The sequence below is a fragment of the Capra hircus genome, chromosome 2 (genome assembly GCF_001704415.2).
Source record: "Capra hircus breed San Clemente chromosome 2, ASM170441v1, whole genome shotgun sequence".
Classification (NCBI taxonomy): Eukaryota; Metazoa; Chordata; class Mammalia; order Artiodactyla; family Bovidae; genus Capra; species Capra hircus.
In genome coordinates this window covers 117,731,932-117,755,759 of record NC_030809.1, presented here as the reverse complement: position 1 = coordinate 117,755,759, position 23,828 = coordinate 117,731,932, and the positions used below count along the sequence as shown (strand labels likewise).

Sequence of the window (23,828 nt, the reverse complement as noted above, 5' to 3'; positions counted from 1 at the left end):
GAACTGAACTGAACATAGCTGTCAGTCAAATCAGGAGAATGGTAACATTCAATGAAGACTAATTCATCATTTTCTCTATGTCCTTCACCATGAAAACAGCTATCACACAAAAATAATAATAATAGATGCGTTAAAAACTACATCATAGTCTGCCACAAGATCACTCACATTTCCTGATTTCCTTAAGCTAATACAAGATTTTAACAAGTGATGAGACAGGGAGGGAAAAGAACTGGAATGGTTCTTTATTCCCCTCTCCCTTGAGGCAGATGAACAGATACAAAACAGGAGGCAGGAAGGAACCAGAGGAGAAAGTACCTGAGAGAGTTTCCACCTGCTGAGATAAACAGGAATTAAAGTAAACTCTTTCCTTGAAGAAGAATAACCATGTGAATGTTTCTTATTTTTCTAGAATGCATTATCAGTTTGTAGACATGCTATTTTATTCCCATCATAAAACTTTCCATCCACAAACCAGCCAGGAGTCACACATTCCACCTCCAAACGTCCTCTGGTGGACCAGAGTCTCAGGTCCTCCCTGTTTTTTTGCATGCTCACCCCAGAGCTCAGGTGAAACAGGCAGTTCAACTAGGCCTGACAGATGTTTCTGCAACAGTCAGCAGCCTCTTCCATTTGCCATAGTTCTCCAGGGTGAGCAGGGTCGATCCCTTTCTTCCCTCAGCAGCCAGAAGGCCACACTGCTTAAAATGCCTCTCAACTTAAATGCTCAGGGCAGGGGGAAACGGAGAAGCCATGACAAGAGAGGACAGAGGCAGGTGAAGGGGAGCACGAAATTGCAAACTTAGAAAGCATCTCAGTGTGCAGTAGTAATTTAACTTACATGTGTTTCATTCATAGTACTCTTACTTTTTTTAAACTCGAAAGATGAAATGCAATAAACATTATAACTATGTGTAATCACAGATTCAGCTAATGATATAACTGCTTCTAATGAACAGAATGTAGATGTCCTCTTTGAATTCCCCTACAATTTCTTGCTAGATATAGGAAAGGGAGTTTGGAGTGGGAATTTGTAGACTGAGGGCTCTCTAAGGAACACCTCCAGAGGGGCATTCCCACCATCTAGAAGAAGGAATTCTCATGTGGAACTGGCATCTCAAGGCCCAAGTCTGTACTATGGAATATCAGATAACTGAGGTGCGCACTTCTAGCAAACTAGAAAAATAGCAAACTAAGCCAAATACTCTGAACATATAAAATACGAGGGAAAAAACTGCACAATAATGTTCGCTAATTGGATGTCCCCCAAAAGGAAAGCTATTAGAAAAAGTTAACATCTGCTTATTGTGAAAGTCTACCACAAGATAAGATTATAATGGCAAATAATATTCAGTTAAGTGCTGGGCAAAAAAATTCACCTGTCTTGACAGAGAAGCGTATTCATATGACTAATCTCCATACAACCTAGCCTGTATAATAGCCACTAAAGTAGTGATAAAGTGAAAACGGCTCAGTAGTGTCTGATTCTTTGCAACCCCATGGACTATGAATTCTCCAGGCCAGAATACTAGAGTGGGTAGCCGTTCCCTTCTCCAGGGGATCTTCCCAACCCAGGGATCGAATCCAGGTCCCCTGCATTGCAGGTGGATACTTCTAGCTGAGCCACCAGGGAAGCCCAAAGTAGTAATAAAGTATCTTATAAACAAAAATAATTTACAGAATGAGCTACATGGAATAATTAAGCAATAATAATTTAATTTCTCTATTGACTTCAATTTCTTGATTCTACAATTATATTTGTAACCTCATTCCTGAATCTGTTACCAGATTCCCTAAAACTCCAAACGGAAGTTAGCGCATGGCAGACCAATGAGAGACTTGTTGGAAGATACCAAGTCCCGTTCCATCTCCGCAAGCGAAGAAGAAACAGCAGAACATTCATGTTCCAGAAGCCACCTTCTGCCCCCAGGTACAGACATGAGGAGAACACTGAGGGCTTCCCTTGGCCACTCTTCCTGTGGCTTGTACTCTGAAAAAGGATTCTCAGTTATAGAAAAGCAAGAGCAAGATCTTCATGACATCATCAGGAAGATCTACAGAACACAGTGAGTTTTCCTGCGGAATAAAAAGCTTCACAACGGAAGTTTCAGAGTTAATCAGCAATCCCATCATATCCTGATGTTACTACAGTTGCTCCAAAATAACAAAACGCACTTTATACTCTTCTCTTACCTGCCTACTGTCCCTCTGGGAGGACGTCGACGAGGAGGCACTTCTATGCGTGGGGGTGGATGTTTTATGAGCAGGGGATATGCCCTTCTCGTCTGAGCTCATAGCTGCAGTTACAGTCTAGTTGAACACACTGAAGACCATGCCAATCGTGTTTCAAATTCACAGACAAAGAAGCAGATGATTTTTCCAGCTTTAGTCCATCTCATGAATCAGGTTTGATGAGAAAAGAAGAGACAAATATTAAGGGTGTCCCAAACACCTAAAAGTAAAATGAACAAAAAAAAACCTCATGTAAATGATTTGAAAAAACATTACATTAAAAATCATTTTATTTAGGAAACAAATATGAGAGGAAGAACTCTGACATATTACTAAATATTATTTCTTCTAGATTTTAAGGTAGAGGATAAAAGTGTTAATATGTAACAAACATCTGCCAACATGGAAAACAGGAAGAGACCATATGTTAAAGTGATATTCTTCCACTGTATTCTCATTGTTTTAAAGCAAATTACAATGTTACGTTCTGGACCTTCATGCCGAAGTACATCAGTTGCTTCCCCTGAAATGCAATTTCCCCTGCTCAAGGGATTATAATGGGAGCGCCGTCCATATCTGTTGCCGTTTAGTTCAGTCATTTCATACATGCGACAGTTAAATCCAACCCAAAGAAGTCTGTGACAAAAGTGAAAGTGAAAAGAGTTGATGCATTTCGCGCATCATATGATCCAGTGTTTGGGAAGGATCAAGGGATACGCCAGTCCATCCTAAAGGAAATCAGTTCTGAATGTTCATTGGAAGGACTGATGTTGAAGCTGAAACTCCAATACCTTGACCACCTGATGCGAAGAGCTGACTCACTTGAAAAGACCCTGATGCTGTGAAAGATTGAAGGCAGGAGGAGAAGGGGACGACAGAGGATGAGATGGCTGGATGGCATCACCAACTCAATGGACATGAGTCTGAGTAAACTCTGGGAGTTGGTGATGGACAGGGAGGCCTGGCAAGCTGCAGTCCATGGGGTCACAAAGAGTCGGACACGACTGAGCAACTGAACTGAATGGAAGGGATACACGTATGCACAGTTATTTGTACTTCAAGACCATAGCACACCCACGCGTGACTCTCAGCACCAACAGGCTCACAAGCATCTGCAGGCTGACAGGCATGTCCTGGAACTGGGGAAATGATGGAGTTGCTTCAGTTATCCACAGCCAAGAACCACGTCATTTTCCATTTGTATTCATATAAGGAAAAGTCTGTACTGTAACTACTGTGGCTAAACACTTGTCCCTGTTGTTCAACTGGCAACACAGGTTTCTGGGAAAAAATTTTTTTAAGGTAAGCATGATAGTGTAAGATGGAAAGCTTATACAACAATCTGTGTCCCCAAAGACTGACAACTAAAGTGAACTTTGTCCTCTTCTAAGAAAGTGGAAGGCCAAGTTCCAGGCCTAATCTAAATACCTTGAAGGAAGCATAGACCCTTGGGTAAGTACTTTAGCACAAATCAGGAACAAACAAACAAACAAACAAACCCTGCTAATGATGAAGAGATATCAATCTTTAGGCCGAAGAAAAGTGAGACCTCAACTTTTCAGTCCAGGGGCAGAGATGGTCAATGAGAAAAATCAAAAAAGGATGAAGATACATGGGGTATTAGGAGGACACATGGCAAGGGGAACTCACTGGGTCAGGAGGTCAGAGGTATCCCTGTGCAGGGGGGTTTAACCTGAGATCTGAAAGATGACAAGGAGTTAGCCAGGTGTCTGGGTGTCCAACTGGGTGTGATTCAGAAATTCATGCTGGTCAATATCATCAGAACACATGGAGACAGTGACATGAGGCTCAAAGAAGAGCAGAGTTCAATTCCTGTAGGGCATGTTCAGCACTCAGATTTTTGTCCTACGTCTAAGAGACCATAAAGAGGTGAGGTATAACCAAATTTGTATGCTAAAAGATTACTTTGGCAGCCATGAGCAGAACCAGAATGGGGAATTAAAGAAGATAAGGGAAGCCCAGTTGGAAAATAAAAGATGATGAACCAGAGAGGCGGCAGGACCACTCTGCACCTGGTCCAGTCAGTTGTGTCTCGATAAGGGGGAGGAAGGGCTTCCCTGGCACCTCAAACTGTAAAGAATCTACCTGCAACATGGGACACCTGGGTTCAATCCCTGGGTTGGGAAGATCCCCTGAAGAAGAAAATGGCAACCCACTCCAGTATTTTTGCCTGGAGAATTCCACTGACAAAGGAGCCTGGTGGGCTAGAATTCATGGGGTCGCAAGAGTCAGACCCTGCTGAGTGACTCACACACACACACACAAGGAAGGGGAAACAGCAGGGCTCAGGATGATTCCCAGGTCCCTGGTATTCCAAGCGAGAGCTGGCCAAAGGCAATCAGGATTGACAGCAGGTCGTGAGTATAGTTTCAGATGCATTAGCAGAGAGGCCCAACAGAGGCATTCAAATGGAGGCAAACACATGTGTCTGGAGTTCAGAGAAATTTAGGCTGGAGATGAATGTTTAATAGATTATGTTAACAATACAAATATATCAAGCAACTTACATATAGATCATGTAAACTCTGCAAGTACAAATAAATTTCATAAAGCCCATCATTGTACAGTTAAAACCTGCAACATTATGTTAACTGATTATGTGATCTCAAATGTAATCAGGATTTTAATGGTCAGCTGGCTATAGAGAATATTTGAAAGAACAATCCCAATAAGTAAAAGGCAAGTGACTATAAACTCGGAAAATCGGACTTTACTTGTGGTCCTTTCACAAGATTTCAAAGCCATTGTCACCACAGGAAAAACAAAATCTACTTTTCCCCCATACTGGAGGACTGTCTCTTGAAACAAAACTAGTGTTTGGACTAATAGACATGTAAAGAGCTGTGGAACTTTCTCTTTGGCTTGAGATCATGTTTTGTTTAGTACTGGCAAGAGGCAGTAATAAGTCAACACTTATAAGACAATCAGCTAATCCTTCTCTTTTATGAGGTAGTCTAATAAATGTTCTCATGCCAAGCTCTGGTGCCAGCAAACAGAAAGCAAGAACACTGCTCAAATTCTTGATGTGAAGTTCTTTGCTTACTGGCCCAAGAAGCTTTCAAAGTAGATGCTGATACCCGAGAAAAAAATACGGAGGTTCTGTGATGTGCTCAAGTGTGATGATGCTGAGACAACCTAACTCATTAAACTCTTATCCATTTGGAAGTAAATTTAACCCAACCTACATCAAGGGCCAACGTTTCCTCTGATGTACTTTTCTTTTCCCCTAATAGCATCCAACTGCACTTTCCTCATTAACATCAATGCTAACACTTTGATTTTTGTTTTAATTTAAAATGATATTTTCAGAGTAACTAGCCTTTGAAGAAAGGGCCGCATTTTTGGTTGAATCATAATTATGAATATCTCAAATAATATCAAGAATGAGGAAAAAGTCAGTAAGAGAATTTAATTCATTCCGTGAATTGTTTTTGAGGACACTGTTGTAATCTGCTGGGCTTTCCTGATGGTTCAGCCAGTAAAGAATCTGCCTGCAATGCAACAAACACAGGAGATCCTGGTTGGATCCCTGGGTTGGGGAGATCCCCTGGAGGAGGAAAATGGCAACCCACTCCAGCACTGTTGCCTGAAAAATCCTATCGACAGAGGAGTCTGGTGGACTATAGTTCAAAGGGTGGCAAAGAGTCAGACACAACTGACCGACTAAGCATGCAGGCACTGCTGTTTCTATTATTTTTAAAAATCTTCTTAAAAAAAAAAAGTTTCAAGTACCTAATATAAGGTTGAATGAAATGACCTTTAATGATCATTCCAATTTGATTATAAATCAAGTGTCTGATCAATGCTCTATTTCAAAAAGCACTGACGAAAGTGTAAACTCTTTGGTAGGTTGCATCTGTTTATCCTTTATTCCTAGAATGTAAGAAATGTTGTGACATTAAAAAATACTTATTTCATCTCTGTCAAAGCACATATTTAGAAATCACCTAAACAAAATTCTAGCCCTATTTTAGATCATAGATTTTTAAGTCAACACCAACATAATTCCTATACTCAATGAGAAAAGAATTGTGGCTGAAAATAACAGCAATACAAGAACCTAACATGTAATTTTCCTGTCTTATTCCTCCTTCTTATCAGTGGGATCACTACAATTGTTTCTAAGTGTTATAACACTTGCATTTACAGTGAGTGACATAAAAATAAGATTTATGACCTATGGATCTAACTAAAGCAAAAGGTGGCAGGGAAGACTTTTAGAACTTGCTGTTTACAGGTATCATACATCATGCGTGCTCAGAAAAACATTTGAAACTGGGGACAACTTAGCCCAGGCTAAGTTGTGATGCAGTAACAGAGAACTCCAAAATCTCAAGGGCCTACAAGAAAGGTTTATTTCTCACCCATTCACATGTCCATTAGAGGTTGGCTACTCGATATTGTCTTCATCCCGGGTCTGACAGCCCCATACGAAGAAGGAAAAGAGCCATGGCAAAACCACTAGACCAAAAGTTCTTAGAGCTTTCGCTTGTAGGCAGGACATGCTACTTAAACTCACAATTTTTATGGGCCAAAGCGAGTCATATGGACAAACGGAAGTCCATGAGGCATGAAAGTATAATTCTCTCAGTGATTACATGGGCACACTAATACGATGTATTGTATTTACCATACGGCTTCCCTGATAGCTCAGTGGTAAAGAACCTGCTTGACTATGTAGGAGATGTGGGTTCAAGCCCTGGATTGGGAAGATCCCCTGGAGAAGAAAATGACAACCCACTCCGGTATTCTTGCCAGGAAAACCCCATGGACAGAGGAGCCTGGCAGGCTGCAGTCCATGAGGTGCAAAGAGTCAGATACAACTTAACAACTGAGAATGAACTCATAGGCCACCACATAGATATAACACTATACATTTCACCATCCTTCTAGTGGGACATTTAGATTGTATTCAGTCTACTCTGAAACAATGAGATTTATCATAGAAGGGTTCATGATAATTATATATTTCCACCTTTGATTATTATAAAATCACCCTTTGTTTTACTTTATTTGATAGCATTTGATTTTTTTTTTTCTGTTTGTAATTAATGAGATTTGGCCATGCTTTTAAACTTTCTACACTTTTGTATTATGTGTTCCTCTTAGTAATAATCATGTTGGGTTGTTTTAAAAAAAGAATGAATTTCAGCTTTCCCCATTTCCATTCACTGTTCCACTAACAGTTCACCTTACCCCTGCCATACCATTTTACGCTTTATTGTTTGGTTTGTCTTTGTTTCCTTTAATGCTTGACAGCTTTTCCTATATAATCTGCCTTTCTTGAAACTACTGACTTTTCCATGGTTTTAACTGACTTTTATACTTGGCCTTAATTTGGAACATACAATTCTCCCTTTAAAATTCTATTTATTCTATTTATTTAAAATTCTATATAAATAGAATTAACTCCTTTAAGTTTCTCTCTCTCTCTCTTTTTTTTTGGCTGCACCATGCGGCTTGCAGGATCTTAGTTCCTTGACCAGGAGTCAAACCTATGCCGCTTTCCGTGGAAGTACGGAATCCTAACCACTGGCCCACGAGGGAATCCCCCTTTTCCCCTTTGTGCTGTGTACTTAGTCACTCAGTTGTGTCTGATTCCTTGTGACCCCATGGACTGCAGGCTGCCAGCCTCCGTCCATGGAATTTCTCAGGTAAGAATACTGGAGTGGGTAGCCATTCTCTTCTCCAGGGAATCTTCCCAAACCAGGGATTGGACTTGGGTCTCCTGCATTGCAGGTAGATTCTTTACCCTCCAAGCCACCAGGGAAGCCTCATCCCCCCTTTAAGTCTCTCAAAATTATAGTGGAACCTGGGGTCTGTAAGTGACAGAGTCAAGAGTAACACAGAATCTTTCAAGTCTTCCCTTGCAATATAAGCCTCTCCTCCTCCTGCTGCTACCCTCCACCGCCCCAAATAAAAAAAATTCCCCTCTGAGTCCTCATTTCAACTTGGTGATTTAATGTGGAGTGTTGCAGAACCGTACTTAGGATTCTAGAGCAATAGGGAGGAGCTGACACGACTTTTTCTCTCTGGGGCCAACTGAGAGCTGAGGACAGACTGAGTAAAGCAAAGATTTTTCTTCCCTTGCAAGTCGTCTCCTTCTCCTCAAGACCAGCTGAGGTTCATCATAATCAGGCCCTGGCTAGACTTTCCTCAATGTCAGATCCCCTAGAACTGGGGTCTAGCCCTCAACATTTTGACATTAGACTCTGTTTTATGTTAGTGTTTGGGATATGGATAGCTTGCCTTTCTGGATTTGCATGTCTATTTATAGAGAATTAGGAGGAGCCTCATGAGATAATTCTAGACACCAGCCACCTGGGGTAGGACATTCTTATCAACTGACCTTATCAAGGTAAATATCATTGTACTGCTGGGTGGAATAAATAATTTTCTATCAGGATTGTCACCATAGCAACGAATGCCCATTATCATTATATATCGTACTCATTACAATATCATTATATATTACAGCTTTTTTTTTCCTTAAAGAGAAAGGGTAGGAAAGCTTTATTTCTAAGGTCATTAATCTACAGATGAAGAAAAGAAAATTGAGGACTGATTTCAAGAGGGCAAGCTGGAGACTTCCAGGAAAGATGGCAGTGTGAGGTCTGATAAAGGGTAGGAAAGCTTTATTTCTAAGGTCATTAATATACAGATGAAGAAAAGAAAATTGAGGACTGATTTCAAGAGGGCAAGCTGGAGACTTCCAGGAAAGATGGCAGTGTGAGGTCTGATAAGGGTTTTCCTAGAAAATGACTAAAAGGATTTTTAAAAAAAAGACCATTATTACTTATTCTGGGGAATAGTGGCCACCACATGCTATAAAATCTAAGGAACCATTTAATTCAGGACAAAACCAGAATATATGAAAACCAACATGTGACTGCCCTTCTTAAGACAGTCAAGTGGTGTCATAGGAAGGAAGTCTGGGAAGCTCCTCCAGTTTCCTCCAAGCTGGAGAGGAAGGTGGCAAGAGGCCTAGGGGAAAGGCTGGTCACAGATTACGAGCTTGCAGAGACCATGTAGGCACAGCTCTCCCAGCACAGCAAGGCCACAGGTACTTTGCCCTTTGCTGCTTCCCTTAACCTTGCCCTCTGATAAGCATCACGGACATGTCCTAATGCACCCTCAAAATACAGCTTCCAGTCCCCAAGCTGGCCTCTGGTACAGTCATTTACAAAACTAAAAGGAATCAATACAGAAGCAAACTCTCTACTTGCGACCATACAAGACTCTAATCCCTCCCCACACTCTAAAGGCTCTTTACATAATAAATGAATAAGACAAATCTATGTTCTTCCCTGGTGGTTCAGCGGGGACCACCTGCCTGCAATGCAGGAGGTGCAGGAGACACAAGTTCAATCCCTGGGTTGGGAAGATCCCCTCGAGAAGAAAATGACAACCCACTCCAGTCTACTTGCCTGAGAAATCCCATGGACAGAAGAGCCTGGTGGGCTACAGTCCATGGGGTCACAAAAGAGCTGGACATGATTTAGCAACAACAACAACAACAACAATGTTCTGTGTCACCCAGCCCTTCAAGATAAATATAGGGAAAGTAACTATAATTACTCCTGGATTTATCAGTTTAACTATTTTATTTATTTATATTTCACTTTTAAATAAAGAAAACAGGAACCATAAATATAGAAACAAGGCTATAGAAAGTATATAGCCAAGGAACAGAAGACACTAAATTATGAGATAATCATTGCATCTATAATAAACTAAAATAATAAGTCAAAGTTAGAATATTCTACAATCATCCTGACTTAAAAGGTACACCATCCATTTAATATCCATTTCCAAATATTTATGAACTCCTAACAAGTACTGGAACACCTGCTTTTATATGTTTGTGTTCTTCTGTACACACACACACACACACACACACACACACACACACACACACACACACACTCCAACCCAGTATCAAGCTTAATGGCAAAAGATGATTACCGTTTCCATTGATGTCAGCAATAAAATAATGATGCTGGCTGTTGTCCTATTGACACTGTGTTCTCAGAGTACTAACTTGTGAAAAATAAAACTGTCCAAGTGAAATGAATGAGAGAATCAAATGAAAATCAACCAGGAAAAAAAAAGGTTACAAAATACACACACACATACACACACACACGTATCTTCATTTTTAAGTTAAACAAGCCAGTCTGAAAAGTTACTTTATAATTCCATTTATATGACATTTTGGAAAAGGCAAAACTATGAAGACAGAGAAAAAGATCACTGGCTGCACGAAGTGGAGCACGGAGGATTCTTAGGGCAGTTAAACTATTCTGTACGACGCTATAACGGTCAACTTAAAGCACGTTTGTTAAAACTCATAGACTGCAGCCAAGAGCGAACCCTACAGTAAACTCTGGACTTGTCAGTACAGGTCCACTGTTTAAACTACTCTGGGGTGGGACACTGATAATGGGCAAGACTATGTGTTTGCGGGGGGCGGGGGAATTCTGTGCTTTCTGCTCAATTTTGCTGTGAACCTAACGATATTAAAGAACAGCTTTCAATTTTAAAATTTATTTTAAAAATTTAAAATATATTTTCTATTTTTATGCCTATAAAGTTGTGACGCATGAGCTCAGTTGCTCTGAGGCAGGTGGGATCTTCCCAGATCAGGAATGGAACCCATGTCTCCTTCATTGGCAGACAGATTCTTTACCACTGAGCTACCAGGGAAACCCATAATCTCTGTTACTCTCTAATATAATAATCTCTTTATTTGAGAAATGTAACTTGCACTGAGGTATTCTCTATTTGGGATACATGTCCCTAGATTTAATAATTGTATATTTTTTCTAGTCTAGTTTTAATTTTGTACTTGGCACGAAATTTATATTCTAGGAACATAGAAAGTTCTTTCCTCCTATTTTAGGTTTTGTTGAGCTTGGGGCATGATGCATTGAATTGTTCTCAGAACTTCCAAAAATTGTTAATCATAAAGAGATTAGGGAATACTTCCTTATTCTGAAGAACCAAACTACCTTTTATACTCTTTCCCCAAGCAATCTTTCTTCTTTGGACATCTTCTAATTGATAAAACAAACAGCCTTTCAGAAAATTATCAATGAATAAAAAAAAAAATATATATATATATATATATATATATTATTTGAGGTTGGAGTCCTAAAAAACATCACCTGCCTCCTTCCCAGCTTTCTCTATCATGTCAGAGGAAAATACCAGTAAAAATATCAGTCTCTTACCGCATGCCAGGCCTGGATGCCAAGCACTTTCCATACATTCTCAGGAACTCTCTTGTTATTCATAGTACACAGATGAAAAACGTAGGGCTGAGGAAGTTTATTAAACAGAGTCCTCATGGTGGTTTTCGAATCTATCTGACATCAAAGCCCACGCAACAAATTCTTTCATCCTTGTTTACATGTAACCTGGGCTTCCCAGGTGGTGCCAGTGGTAAAGAACCTGCCTGCCAGGGCAGGAGACCTGAGATGTGGGTTTAATCCGTGGGTCGGGAAGATCCCCTGGAGAAGGGCACGGCAACCCACTCTGGTATTGCTGCCTGGAGAATCCCAAGGACAGGGGAGCCTGGTGGGCTACGGCCCATAGGGTCTCAAAGAGCTGGACACAGCTGAGCACATGTACACGAGCAACAGATCAGCCTGGCAGTACTACTGATGACATGCAATACATGTTTACAGAGGTGCCTGGCCTGGGTTCATTAAGGTTTAGCGTGTCCTTTAAACCCCAGGAAAGACCTGAAAAGTGTTGGCTATATGCGCATTTTATATCACTCAGGAGACATTCAATAGCTTTCAGTAGATTATCAAACAGCTAAAATAGTACGTCCTTGGGGGTTCATATTTCTAAAATCATTGTTATTAGTACAGGTTAAAAAAAGCATGGGGTACTTTGCTGGTGGTCCTGTGGTTAAGCATCTGCCTGCCACTGCAGGGGACTTGGGTAGATCCCTGGTCGTGGAGAATTCCCCATGTCCAGGAGCAAGTAAGTCCATGTGCCATGACTACTGAACCTATACTCTAGAACCCTCGAACTGCAACCACTGAGCTGCAGGATGCAACTATTGAAGTCCGAGTGCCTAGAGGCTGTGCTTGACGACAAGAGAGGGTACTGCAACTAGAGAGGAGGCCCCACTCTCTGCAATAAGAGAAAAACCCGGGCGCAGCAATGAGGACCCAGCACAGCCAAAAAGATAAACAAATAAAGAACTTTAAAAAAATGGCACAAAAGGTGTACAACATATTTAATATGAGATCACAAGACATTTGATTCTGATGGGAGCATATGCCATGGACATTCCTGATGAGGCTACTTTGATACCATCACTTGATAATTTTACCAGTGCTAATTTTTCAAGAATTTTGCCAGCCACTTTCCTTCATATTTGGTTTCTGACCCTTGCTAATCTGTTTTGAAAGGAAGCTTGGTAATGTCATAATTTATATTTTAATGGAGAAAATAATATTATGAAATGTTTCCCATGACTGCTAATAGGTACTGAGTGAGGGCTTTTTGGCAATAACAGGAAACATCAAAGATGTTTGCCTCTGCTTTGTGACCTTGAATCATGATTCATAAATCCATATTGGGTGTGTGTAAACCCTTACTGAGGCATCAAGTGACATGAGTGCTCTGCTCATGGCTTGTTCTCCAGAGCAATTTCCTGTCAAAGCAAGTTTCTGTACTGAGTTAAGGCATGCTAAAGAACTGGCTAAAGCAAACAAAATGGCTTAGGTTAAAAATGTATAGAACGGACTTTTGGACTCTGAGGGAGAGGGCGGGATGATTTGGGAGAATGGCATTGAAACATGTATGCTATCATGTAAGAAACAAAGTGCTAGTCTATGTTCGATACAGGATACAGGATGCTTGGGGCTGGTGCATGGGGATGATCCAGAGAGATGATATGGGGTGGGAGGTGGGAGGGGGGTTCAGGATTGGGAGCTTGTATACACCCGTGGTGGATTCATGTCAATGTATGGCAAAACCAATACAGTATTGTAAAGTAAAATAAAGTAAGAAAAAAAAAAATGTTCCTGAGTTAACTCTGGTGCATTGCTACTGGGAAGGCAGAACTGGTGTAACCACTACTGAATGTGGTATGGTGGTTCCCCAGAAAATTAAAAACAGAATTACCATATGACTCAATAATTCCAATTCAGGGTATCTGCCCAAAAGAACTGAGAGCAGCAATTGGAACTGAGATATGTATTCCCATATTTGTAACACCGTTATTCATAATAGCCAGAAGCTAGAAGCAATTGAAGAGTTTATCAATAAATGGATAAAATGTAGTATATTCATACAGGGATAACTCAGAGATACTGCAGGATCAGTTCTAGACCATGGCAATACAGCGAGTCACATGAAGTTTTGGTTTCCCAGTGTATATAAAAATTATGTTTACATTATACTGTAGTCTATTAAGTGTGCAATAGCACTGTATCTCGGGCTTCCCTATTAGCTCAGCTGGTAAAGAATCTGCCTGCAATGCAGGAGACCCTGGTTTGATTCCTGGGTCAGGAAGAACCCCTGGAGAAGGGATAGGCTACCCACTCCAGTATTCTTGGGCTTCTCTGGTGGCTCAGATGGTGAAGAACCTGACCGCAATGTGGGATACCTGGGTTCAATCCCTGGGTTGGGAAGATCCCCTGGAGAAGAGCATGGCAACTCACTCCAGTATTCTTGCCTGGAGAATCTCCATGGACAGAGGAGCCTGGTGGGCTATAGTCCATGCAGTGGGAAAGAATTGGACACAACTGAGCGACTAAGCACAGCTTAGTCTTTTATGTCTAAAAGAAAGTGTATCCCTTAATTTAAAAATACAAAATAAAAAACAATTACAATAGTAACATTAAAGGTCGTTGATCACAGACCACCGTAACAAATCTAATAGTTATGGGAAAGTTTGAAATACTGTGAGAATTACCAAGAAGTGACACAGAGACATGAAGTGAGCAAATGCTACTGGAAAAACGGCACCAACAGCCTTGCTTCATGCAGGATTGTCACAAACCTTCAATTTGTAAAAGACACAGTATCTGCAAAGCACAATAAAGTCAAGTGAAATAAAGTACTGTGTGTCTGCAGAATGAAACATTATTCAACCTTCAAAAGGAAGGAAATTCTGACACATGCTACAACATGGATGAAACTTGAAGAGGTTATGCTAAGTGATACAAACTGGACACAAAAGGACCAATGTGGTATGATTCTGTCTGGTAGAGGACTATATGAAATGCTCAGAGTAGTCAAGTGAATAGAGAGAGAAAGCAGAAGGGTGGCTGCCATGGTCTATGAGGCAAGGGGAATGGAGTTAGTGTTTAATAGGTACAGGGTCTCTGTTCGGAAGATGAAAAAGTTCTCACGATACGAAACGGTTTGTGTAAGTCCCTTTGGGCTGCTATAACTAAATCCTGGGTGGCTTATAGCCAAAAGCACTGATTTCTCCCAGTCCTGAAGGCTGGGAAGTCTATGATCGCAGCACTGGAAGACACTCTTCGAGCGCACAGGTGGCTCTCTTCTCACTGTGTCCTCAGATGGCAGAAGGAGGCAAGGGATCTCTCTGGGTTTCTTATAAGGGAACTAATTCCATTCATGACTCAATCATCTCTCAAAGGCCGCACCTCCTAATACCATCACCTTAGGGATTAGGGTTTCAACCTGGATTTTAGGGAGCACACAAACATCCAGACCTGACATGAATGCGGTTATCTTCAGACACACTGTGTGCATAACTGATCATACAAGAACATTTTTTATTTTTGTAAAATATACATAAAATAACTTACAGGAGTTTTCTTACAAGGGTTTTTTTTGTGGTTTTTGATTCTTTGGGAATCAACAATATATACATAAAATGAATATTTTACATAGTGGGGGTGACAGTTACAGAACAATGTGAGTGCATTTAACGCCACTGAAATGGATGCTTATAAATGATTAAAATGGTAAATTTTATGTATATTTTGCAACAATAAAAATGTCCTTGTATGATCACTGTGGGGCTTCCCAGATGGTGCTAGTGGTAAAGAACCTGCCTGTCAATGCAGGACACATAAGAGACACAAGTTCAATCCCTGGGTTGGGAAGATCCTTGGAGAAGGGCACAGCAACTCACTCCAGGATTCTTGCCTGGAGAATCCCATGGACAGAGGAGTCTGACAGGCTATTGTTCGTAAGGTCACACAGAGTTGGGCACAACTGAAGCAACTCAGCATACATGCACATGAGAAAATATAATCAGCTATAATTACTTTTGTAGTATGCAGGCATTAATTTTACATTATTTTGTGCTCAGGTTTCCTTTTCTTTATAAAACTTTTCCTAATCTACTAGAGAAAATTGTCACTGCCATCTGTTTTATACTGTTTCTATACATATGCATATATATTGAACATACATTGCACTGTGTTTATTTGTATGGATCCTGCACAATCTTTGAGGGTGGGGACTATGTCACTTTCAACACTATAGTCTGATGTCACGGGCCACAAAATCCACTCAGATTGTTTACTGGGCTTATCATTATATAGTTAAGACTTAAAGCCTCCATTCTACACATTAAGTACAGTTGACTATGCACACAGTCTGCCTGAAGATAACCACCCTCACACCAGTTATCTGATTTTATTTTATTTGCCCAAAGATAATTCAAAATAACCCAAGTGATTTGCAGACTGGAGTTCCCTATCTGTTCATCAATCAGCTAGAAAGAAAGACTGTACAAAGTTCAACATTTCCAAGAGAAAACCTCTTGGTTGTCCTGAAAAAAGACCCACCAGGCTGCTAATGGTGCTCTAGAGGCCTGGAGCATTATTAAGCTCTATTCTCCCAGGTGCAGAGTTGTACATTAGAAGTGGGAATGGAGGCAGCAGTGTAATCCTTTCAAAGCACTGCCTGATAGGTTAGGCTGGGTACACAATTACTCTACCTGCCACCTACCTAATTTACTATCCATTATCTTCCCAATAACAGATATTTCAGAAGGCTTCAGCAGCATTTTAAAAAACTGTTACCCCTTCAGAATACCATTGTTTATGCAGACCTTTACCCATATCTCAGATTGCCTATAATTAAGTTTTCCTTGCGCTGGGCATTCAGCATGAATGTTGGTTTCAATTACTGCTCATTCATTGTTACAAGAGGGAAGAAATAGCTGGCAATACCAAAGATCTGCTACTGCCAGGCCTAGCTTCTTCCGCCTTGTGAATGCAATTCCCTGGAGCATCGCAATCTCTGCACACGTCTAGTGGTTACTGGAGCAGGCTTACACGGGCTCAGGAGCCAACAGCACACACCTCTCCCCAGCTCGGCCTCCAGAGACATACCCCTGGAAACCGGGTTCAGCCATGGTGGGAGTATGGACGCCATACTCCGTGCCTTTTTTCTTTTTTTTTTTGAGAGCTGAGTTTTAAACATTTATCTGTACACCGTGGCCCATATCGAGTGGCGTTTTTTCCTTTTATGTTTACACTAAAAAAAATCTCATTGATTGCCTGGGTTAGAGATGAATCCCAACTCTGCCAGTTCCACGCTATGAAACCTCAAACAGTTTACTTAATTTCTTTGTGCCTCAGTTTCTCCATCTATAAAACACAGATAATATCCTACTTCACGAATTATGAGAAGTAAATGCAATAGTCTATGCAAAATGCCGAGTATTATTACACATGCTCTTCTGACCCACCCTCAGAAGACTTTGTGAGGGGAAACAGGCTGGCGGGCACACTGTGTATCCAAGAGGCCTTTGCCTTCCACCCAGAACAGCTTGTTCAGGACGCTTCAGTCTCAAGGCTTCCCATTTTGAGACTGATTTGATCTATGATGCTATTTTATTAAGAGTCTCTATGTAAAAGCTTTGCCAATTTTCCATCAAAGGATAAAAAGTATTTGGAAGAAAAATGCTAAATTAATTTAAAAATCCACAAAATAGAAAACAACATACCACTGTATGTCTTTAAATGAATTTTCTAGCCTATTCTTATTAAAAATAAGCTTAAAATAAATACAAGAGAACAATCAAATAATGTACTTATTAAGATTATTTTAGTGTCAAAAATACTCGAGATACTGATATGAAGTAAAGGAACGGGGTCCTGATGGTTTGAGGTTCAGATAGTGTCAAATTCATGCTATATTATAAATAACAAAGAAATGGATGAAAAAATACCTGACTTTGAACTTTTTATCAGATTTTTTCCTTTTTTATCAGATCACGTGATCTTACATCTCAGGGTCTTTGCTTCCTCTGCACAGGGAAGATACTTCTGTGCCCAAGTTACATTGTGAGATTTTATGAGAATCAAGAAAGAAAGAATCACTTTAAAATACACATACATATCTTAGAGTAAAGCTGGCAGATTGAACAGAGGATCTATTTCACTTCAAAACACCACTGAAAAGAACAGGAAAGGGACTTTTTTTTCTTTAAGTAGAACTTTGTAAGAGTGATGAGGACAGAACCTGGGGACTGGAAAACAGATAAACGTGGAAAAATTGTATCTGAGTCATTAGTGAATTCAGTTGAAAAGACAGTGAGTGGAAGTTTAAGGAATTCAAAGTAAGGCCTAAAATGTCACTTGATATTGAATTGTGATGAAGAAAGGCTACTGTTCCACCAGATTTTAAGTTTGGGAAATGCCAGTGCTATCGACAACAGAAGTTTTGAAAGGTGGTATCAGGAACATGCCACCTGAGAACTTATTCCAAATTCAAACTCTTTTTTTTTTAACTGATGTACAATTGGTTTACAATATTGCATCAGTTTCAGGTGTACAGCATAGCAATTCAGTACTTTTACAGATTATATTCCATTATGGGCTTCCCTGGTGGTAGTAGTAGCAAAGAACCTGCCTGCTAACGCAGGAGACACAAGAGGTGCAGTTTTGATCCCTGGGTTGGGAAGATCCCCTGGAGGAGGGCATGGCAATCCACACCAGAATTCTTGTCTGGAGAATCCCAAGGATAGAGGAGCCTGGTGGGCTACAGTCCATACGGTCGCATAGAGTTGAACATGACTGAAGTGACTTAGCACAGCACACATAGGTTATTACAAGATAATGGATATAATTCTCTATTCTATGTAGTAAATCCTTATTGCTTACCTATTCTAGCAATTCGTACTTGTTAATCCCATAGCATTGGTTTGTCCCTCTCCCTCTTCCCTCTCCCTTTTGGTAACCCAAGCTTGTTTTCCGTATCTGTGAGTCTGCTTCCGTTTCATATATGCATGCATTTGTATTATTTCTTAGAGTCCACACAGAAGTGACATCATACAGTATTTGTCTTTCTGTATGACTTAACTTCACCAAGCATAATATTCTCTAGGTCCGTCTATGTTGCTACAAATGGCAATATTTCATTATTTATGGCTGAGTAATACTCCAGTAGATGCATGCACATGTGCATACACACACGCACGCACGCACGCGCGCACGCACGCACGCACGCACACACACACACACACACACACTCTCTCTCTCTTCTTAATCCAACTGTCTGTTGATGGGCACTTGGGTTGCTTCCATGTCTTGGTTAATTATATGTGTTGGAGTGCGTGTCTCGATTTAGTGTTTTTGTTTTATTCCAGATACCCAGGAATAGAATTTCCAAATGAAATCCTAATGAAATTTTCAATGAAATTCATCCATACCAATGAACCAAATACTCTGAGGCTCAAGACTCTGTGTTTTAACAAACCTGTAACTATGCAGCAGGTGTAGATGATTACCAACGGGGCCCTGCTCTTCACAGGGCATAATTATATAGCATTAGACACAGATTCACTCCCAAGGGAAAGACCGAAAGCCTCAAAAATGAAGGAATTTTAAAGATTTTTCCTGTAAAGTTTAAAAAAATAATAATTTTAAATGATAACTAAAGTATATATATTTTAGTATTTCTAGCAATGGACTTTATGTTACAAAACTATTTCTGAAAACTTCAGAAAGCTCATGGAAAAATTTTACTACAAAACAGTACCTCCATTTATGAATAAAAAAGAAAATAAAGCAAAAAGCTCTAACAGGAACCAACAGGATTTTGTTGTCTACTAATCCTTGGGATTGCAAAATTTCTTGGATTCCAGATTTAGAAACAGAAAGACATAATCCAGTCACTGCCATTGACTAGAACAGAGGTCAGTAAGCTTTTTATGTAAGGGTCTAGCATATATACAACCTCACTGTAGCTATTCAACACTACCATTGTTCAGTTGTTCCCCCTTATGCATGGTTTTGATTTCTGGTATTTCAGTTATCCATGGTCAACCATGATCTGAAAAATATTAAATGGAAAATTTCAGAAATAATTCATTTACCTTAAACTGCATGCCATGCTGAGCAGTGTGATAAAATCTTCTGCCATCCTGCTCTGTCCTGCCCAGGTCATGAATCATGTCTGTGTTGAGCATATCCAACCTATGAATCACTTAGTAGCTGTCTGGGTTATCAGATCATTGGCTGTAGTATCACAGTGTTTGTGTTCAACCAACCCTTACTTGACTTAATAATGGCCCCCAAATTCAAGAGTAGTGATGCTGGCAATTCAGATCTGCCAAAGAGAAGCCATAAAGTCTTGCCTTTAAGTGAAAAGGTGAAAGTTCTTGACTCAATAAGTAAAGAAAAAACTGTATGTGGAAGCTGATAAGATCTACAGTAAGAATGAATCTTTACTGGTGAAACTGTAAAGAACAAAAAAGAAATTTGTGCTGGTTTTGCTATCATACCTCAGACTGCAAAAGTTAGGGCCACAGTGCGTAAGTGCTTAGTAAAGATGGAAAAGGCATTACATTTGTATAATATTTTGAAAGAGACCACATTCACATAACTTCTATTATAGTATATTATTATAATTATTCTATTTTATGATTATTAATCTCTTACTGTGCCTAATTATAAGCAAAACTTTATCACAGGTATGTATAATTAGGAAAAAACAGTATATAGTGGGTTCAGCCCTATCCACAGTTTTGAGCGTCCACTGAGAGTCTTGGAATCCATCTCTCATGGATAAAGGGGGATTACAGTAGCTGGTAAGGAGCCATAGACAATATGTACCTCAATAAGCATAGCTTGTTCCAGTAAAACTTTATTTACAAAGCAAGACTGCAAGCTTGTGGGCTATAATTTGCTGACTCCTAAACCAGATTTTGAACGACTAGGAAGCATTCTTGGGATGGGATACTACAGAGTACTTTCAAAGATTATAGATTACCAAAGAGTTTCCCATGGTAGGCTTGTTCAGTCCAGTTCAGTTCAGTCCAGTTCAGTCGCTCAGTTGTGTCCGACTTTTTGCGACCCCATGAATCGCAGCAAACCAGGCCTCCCTGTCCATCACCAACTCCCAGAGTTCACTCAGACTCACGTCCATCTAGTCGGTGATGCCATCCAGGCATCTCATCCTCTGTCATCCCCTTCTCCTCCTGCCCACAATCCCTCCCAGCATCAGTCTTTTCCAATGAGTCAACTCTTTGCATCAGGTGGCCAAAGTACTGGAGTTTCAGCTTTAGCATCATTCTTTCCAAAGAACACCCAGGACTGACCTCCTTTAGAATGGACTGGTTGGATCTCCTTGCAGTCCAAGGGACTCTCAAGAGTCTTCTCCAATACCACAGTTCAAAAGCATCAATTCTTTGGCGCTCAGCTTTCTTCACAGTCCAACCCTCACATCCATACATGATCACTGGAAAGACCATAGCCTTGACTAGACGGACCTTGGTTGGCAAAGTAATGTCTCTGCTTTTGAATATGCTATCTAGGTTGGTCATAACTTTCCTTCCAAGGAGTAAGCGTCTTTTAATTTCATGGCTGCAATCGCCATCTGCAGTGATTTTGGAGCCCCCCAAAATAAAGTCTGACACTGTTTCCTTGTTTCCCCATCTATTTCTCATGAACTGATGGGACCGGATGCCATGATCTTAGTTTTCTGAATGTTGAGCTTTAAGCCAACTTTTTCACTCTCCTCTTTCACTTTCATCAAATTTGACCTTGGAATATGGAATGAAGCAGGGCAAAGGCTAATAGAGTTTTGCCAAGAGAATGCACTGGTCATAGCAAACACCCTCTTCCAACAACACAAGAGAAGACTCTACACATGGCCATCACCAGATGGTCAACACCGAAATCAGATTGATTATATTCTTTGCAGCCAAAGATGGAGAAGCTCTATACAGTCAAGAAAAACAAGACCAGGAGCTGACTGTAGCTCAGATCATGAACTCCTTATTGCCAAAGTCAGACTTAAATTGAAGAAAGGAGGGAAAACCACGAGACCATTCAGGTATGACCTAAATCAAATCCCTTATGATTATACAGTGGAAGTGACAAATAGATTCAAGGGACTAGATCTGATAGAGTGCCTGATGAACTACGGACTGGGGTTTGTGACATTGTACAGGAGACAGGGATCAAGACCATCCCCATGGAAAAGATTCAAAAAAAAAGCAAAATGGCAGGTTTGTTAATCTATACTAAAGAATCCACCTGCCAATGCAGGAGACGCAAGAGACACAGATTCAATCCATGGATTGGAAAGATCCCCTGGAGTAGGAAATGGCGCCCAACTCCAGCATTCTTGCCTAGAGAATCTCAAGGACAGAGGAGCCTGGTGAGCTACAGTCCATGGGCCACAAAGAGTTGGACACGACCGAGCAACGGAACACACACACAGTTGGCAGAGTTATTTATAAAGAAGATATTGAATTTACTAGCTTCTTGCCAACTTCAGATTTTTCTATTTCCTCTAACATGTGAAAGTATTAGTAGCTCAGTCGTGTCCGACTCTTGTGACCCCATGGACTGTACCTGCTAGGCTCCTCTGACCATGGAATTCTCCAGGCAAGAATAGCAGACTGGGTAGCCGTTCCCTTCTCCAGGGGATCTTCCCGACCTGTTGACTGAACTTGGGTCTCCTGCATTGCTGGCAGATTCTTTACCATCTGAGTTACCAGGAATGCCACCAACATGTGAAAAAAAAAAGGTACTTTATGCATAGAAATACATGAATTGAAAAACACTAATAAAACAAAGCCTAGAGAAGACTGTTTTGATCAGAGGAAACTTTTACTTCTGATGCCAATTTCAATTAAAAGTCACATGTGAAAAAGATTTGCTAATCTCTACCTGCCTCTTGAGAAACCTATATGCAGGTCAGGAAGCAACAGTTAGAACTGGACATGGAACAACAGACTGGTTCCAAATAGGAAAAGGATACCTCAAGGCTGTGTATTGTCACCCTGTTTACTTAACTTCTATGCAGAGAACATCATGATAAATGCTGGGCTGGAAGAAGCACAAACTGGAATCAAGATTGCCAGGAGAAATATCAATAACTTCAGATATGCAAACGACACCAACCTTATGGCAGAAATTGAAGAGGAACTAGAAAGCCTCTTGATGCAAGTGAAAGAGGAGAGTGAAAAAGTTGGCTTAAAATTCAACATTCAGAAAACTAAGATCCTAGCATCTGGTCCCATCACTTCATGGGAAATAGATGGGGAAACAGTGTCAGACTTTATTTTTGGGGGCTCCAAAATCACTGCAGATGGTGAATGCAGCCATGAAATTAAAAGACGCTTACTCCTTAGAAGGAAAGTTAGACCAACCTAGATAGTATATTCAAAAGCAGAGACATTACTTTGCCAACAAAGGTTCATCTAGTCAAGGCTACGGTCTTTCCAGTGATCATGTATGAATGTGAGAGTTGGACTGTGAAGAAAGCTGAGTGCCAAAGAATTGATGCTTTTGAACTGTGGTATTGGAGAAGACTCTTGAGAGTCCCTTGGACTGCAAGGAGATCCAACCAGTCTATTCTGAAGGAGGTCAGTCCTGGGTGTTGTTTGGAAGGAATGATGCTAAAGCTGAAACTCCAGTACTTTGGCCACCTGATGCAAAGAGTTGACTCATTGGAAAAGACTCTGATGCTGGGAGGGATTGTGGGCAGGAGGAGAAGGGGACGACAGAGGATGAGATGCCTGGATGGCATCACCAACTTGACGGACGTGAGTCTGCGTGAACTCCAGGAGTTGGTGATGGACAGGGAGGCCTGGCGTGCTGCAGTTCATGGGGTCACAAAGAGTCAGACATGACTGAGTGACTGAACTGCACTGAACTGAACTGAACCTGAAAGACGACATCCTAAGTAGTTGAAGAATATTTTAAGAAAATGAATAAATTTTTTAACAAAAGGAAAAATGTAAACTAACTCTATCTGCAAGGTTTGTTAAGTTTATACAATTTAAGAAGGTAAAAAGAAACATGAAAAGGGGCAAAATTTGTTTAGTTCAAAAATGAGTGAAGAGACAAAAGTCTATACAAGGGCATTCAAGTAACAAATTCTCAGCACCCATTTTCCTTGCAGACCCCCCTATATAGTCTGGATTCCTCATCTTTGCCACACTAGATTTAGTATGAATTTTGGTATAAATTTTCACTAGTTTTTTCTTTTAAAAGTTTTATGCTAGAATAACTTTAGATTTTTATAAAGTTACAAATACAGTACAGAGTTCCCCAAAACCCAGGACTTCCTCCAGTTTTCAGAAGCTGACAAAACAAGAGATCTTCATT

The 23,828-nt window shown here is 40.5% G+C and overlaps 1 protein-coding gene across 8 annotated transcripts in view; it reads right to left on the bottom strand.

The window, feature by feature from the left end:
- OSBPL6 (oxysterol binding protein like 6) overlaps positions 1-23,828 on the bottom strand; it is a 223,533-nt gene that overhangs the window by 85,641 nt on the left and 114,064 nt on the right. For all 8 annotated transcript variants that reach the window (XM_018065150.1, XM_018065127.1, XM_018065144.1 and 5 more), the window contains one exon: positions 2,194-2,452. In XM_018065150.1, coding sequence (XP_017920639.1) covers positions 2,194-2,295 — 102 coding nt within the window. In that variant the 5' untranslated portion in view covers positions 2,296-2,452. The remainder of the gene's footprint in view (positions 1-2,193; positions 2,453-23,828) is intronic.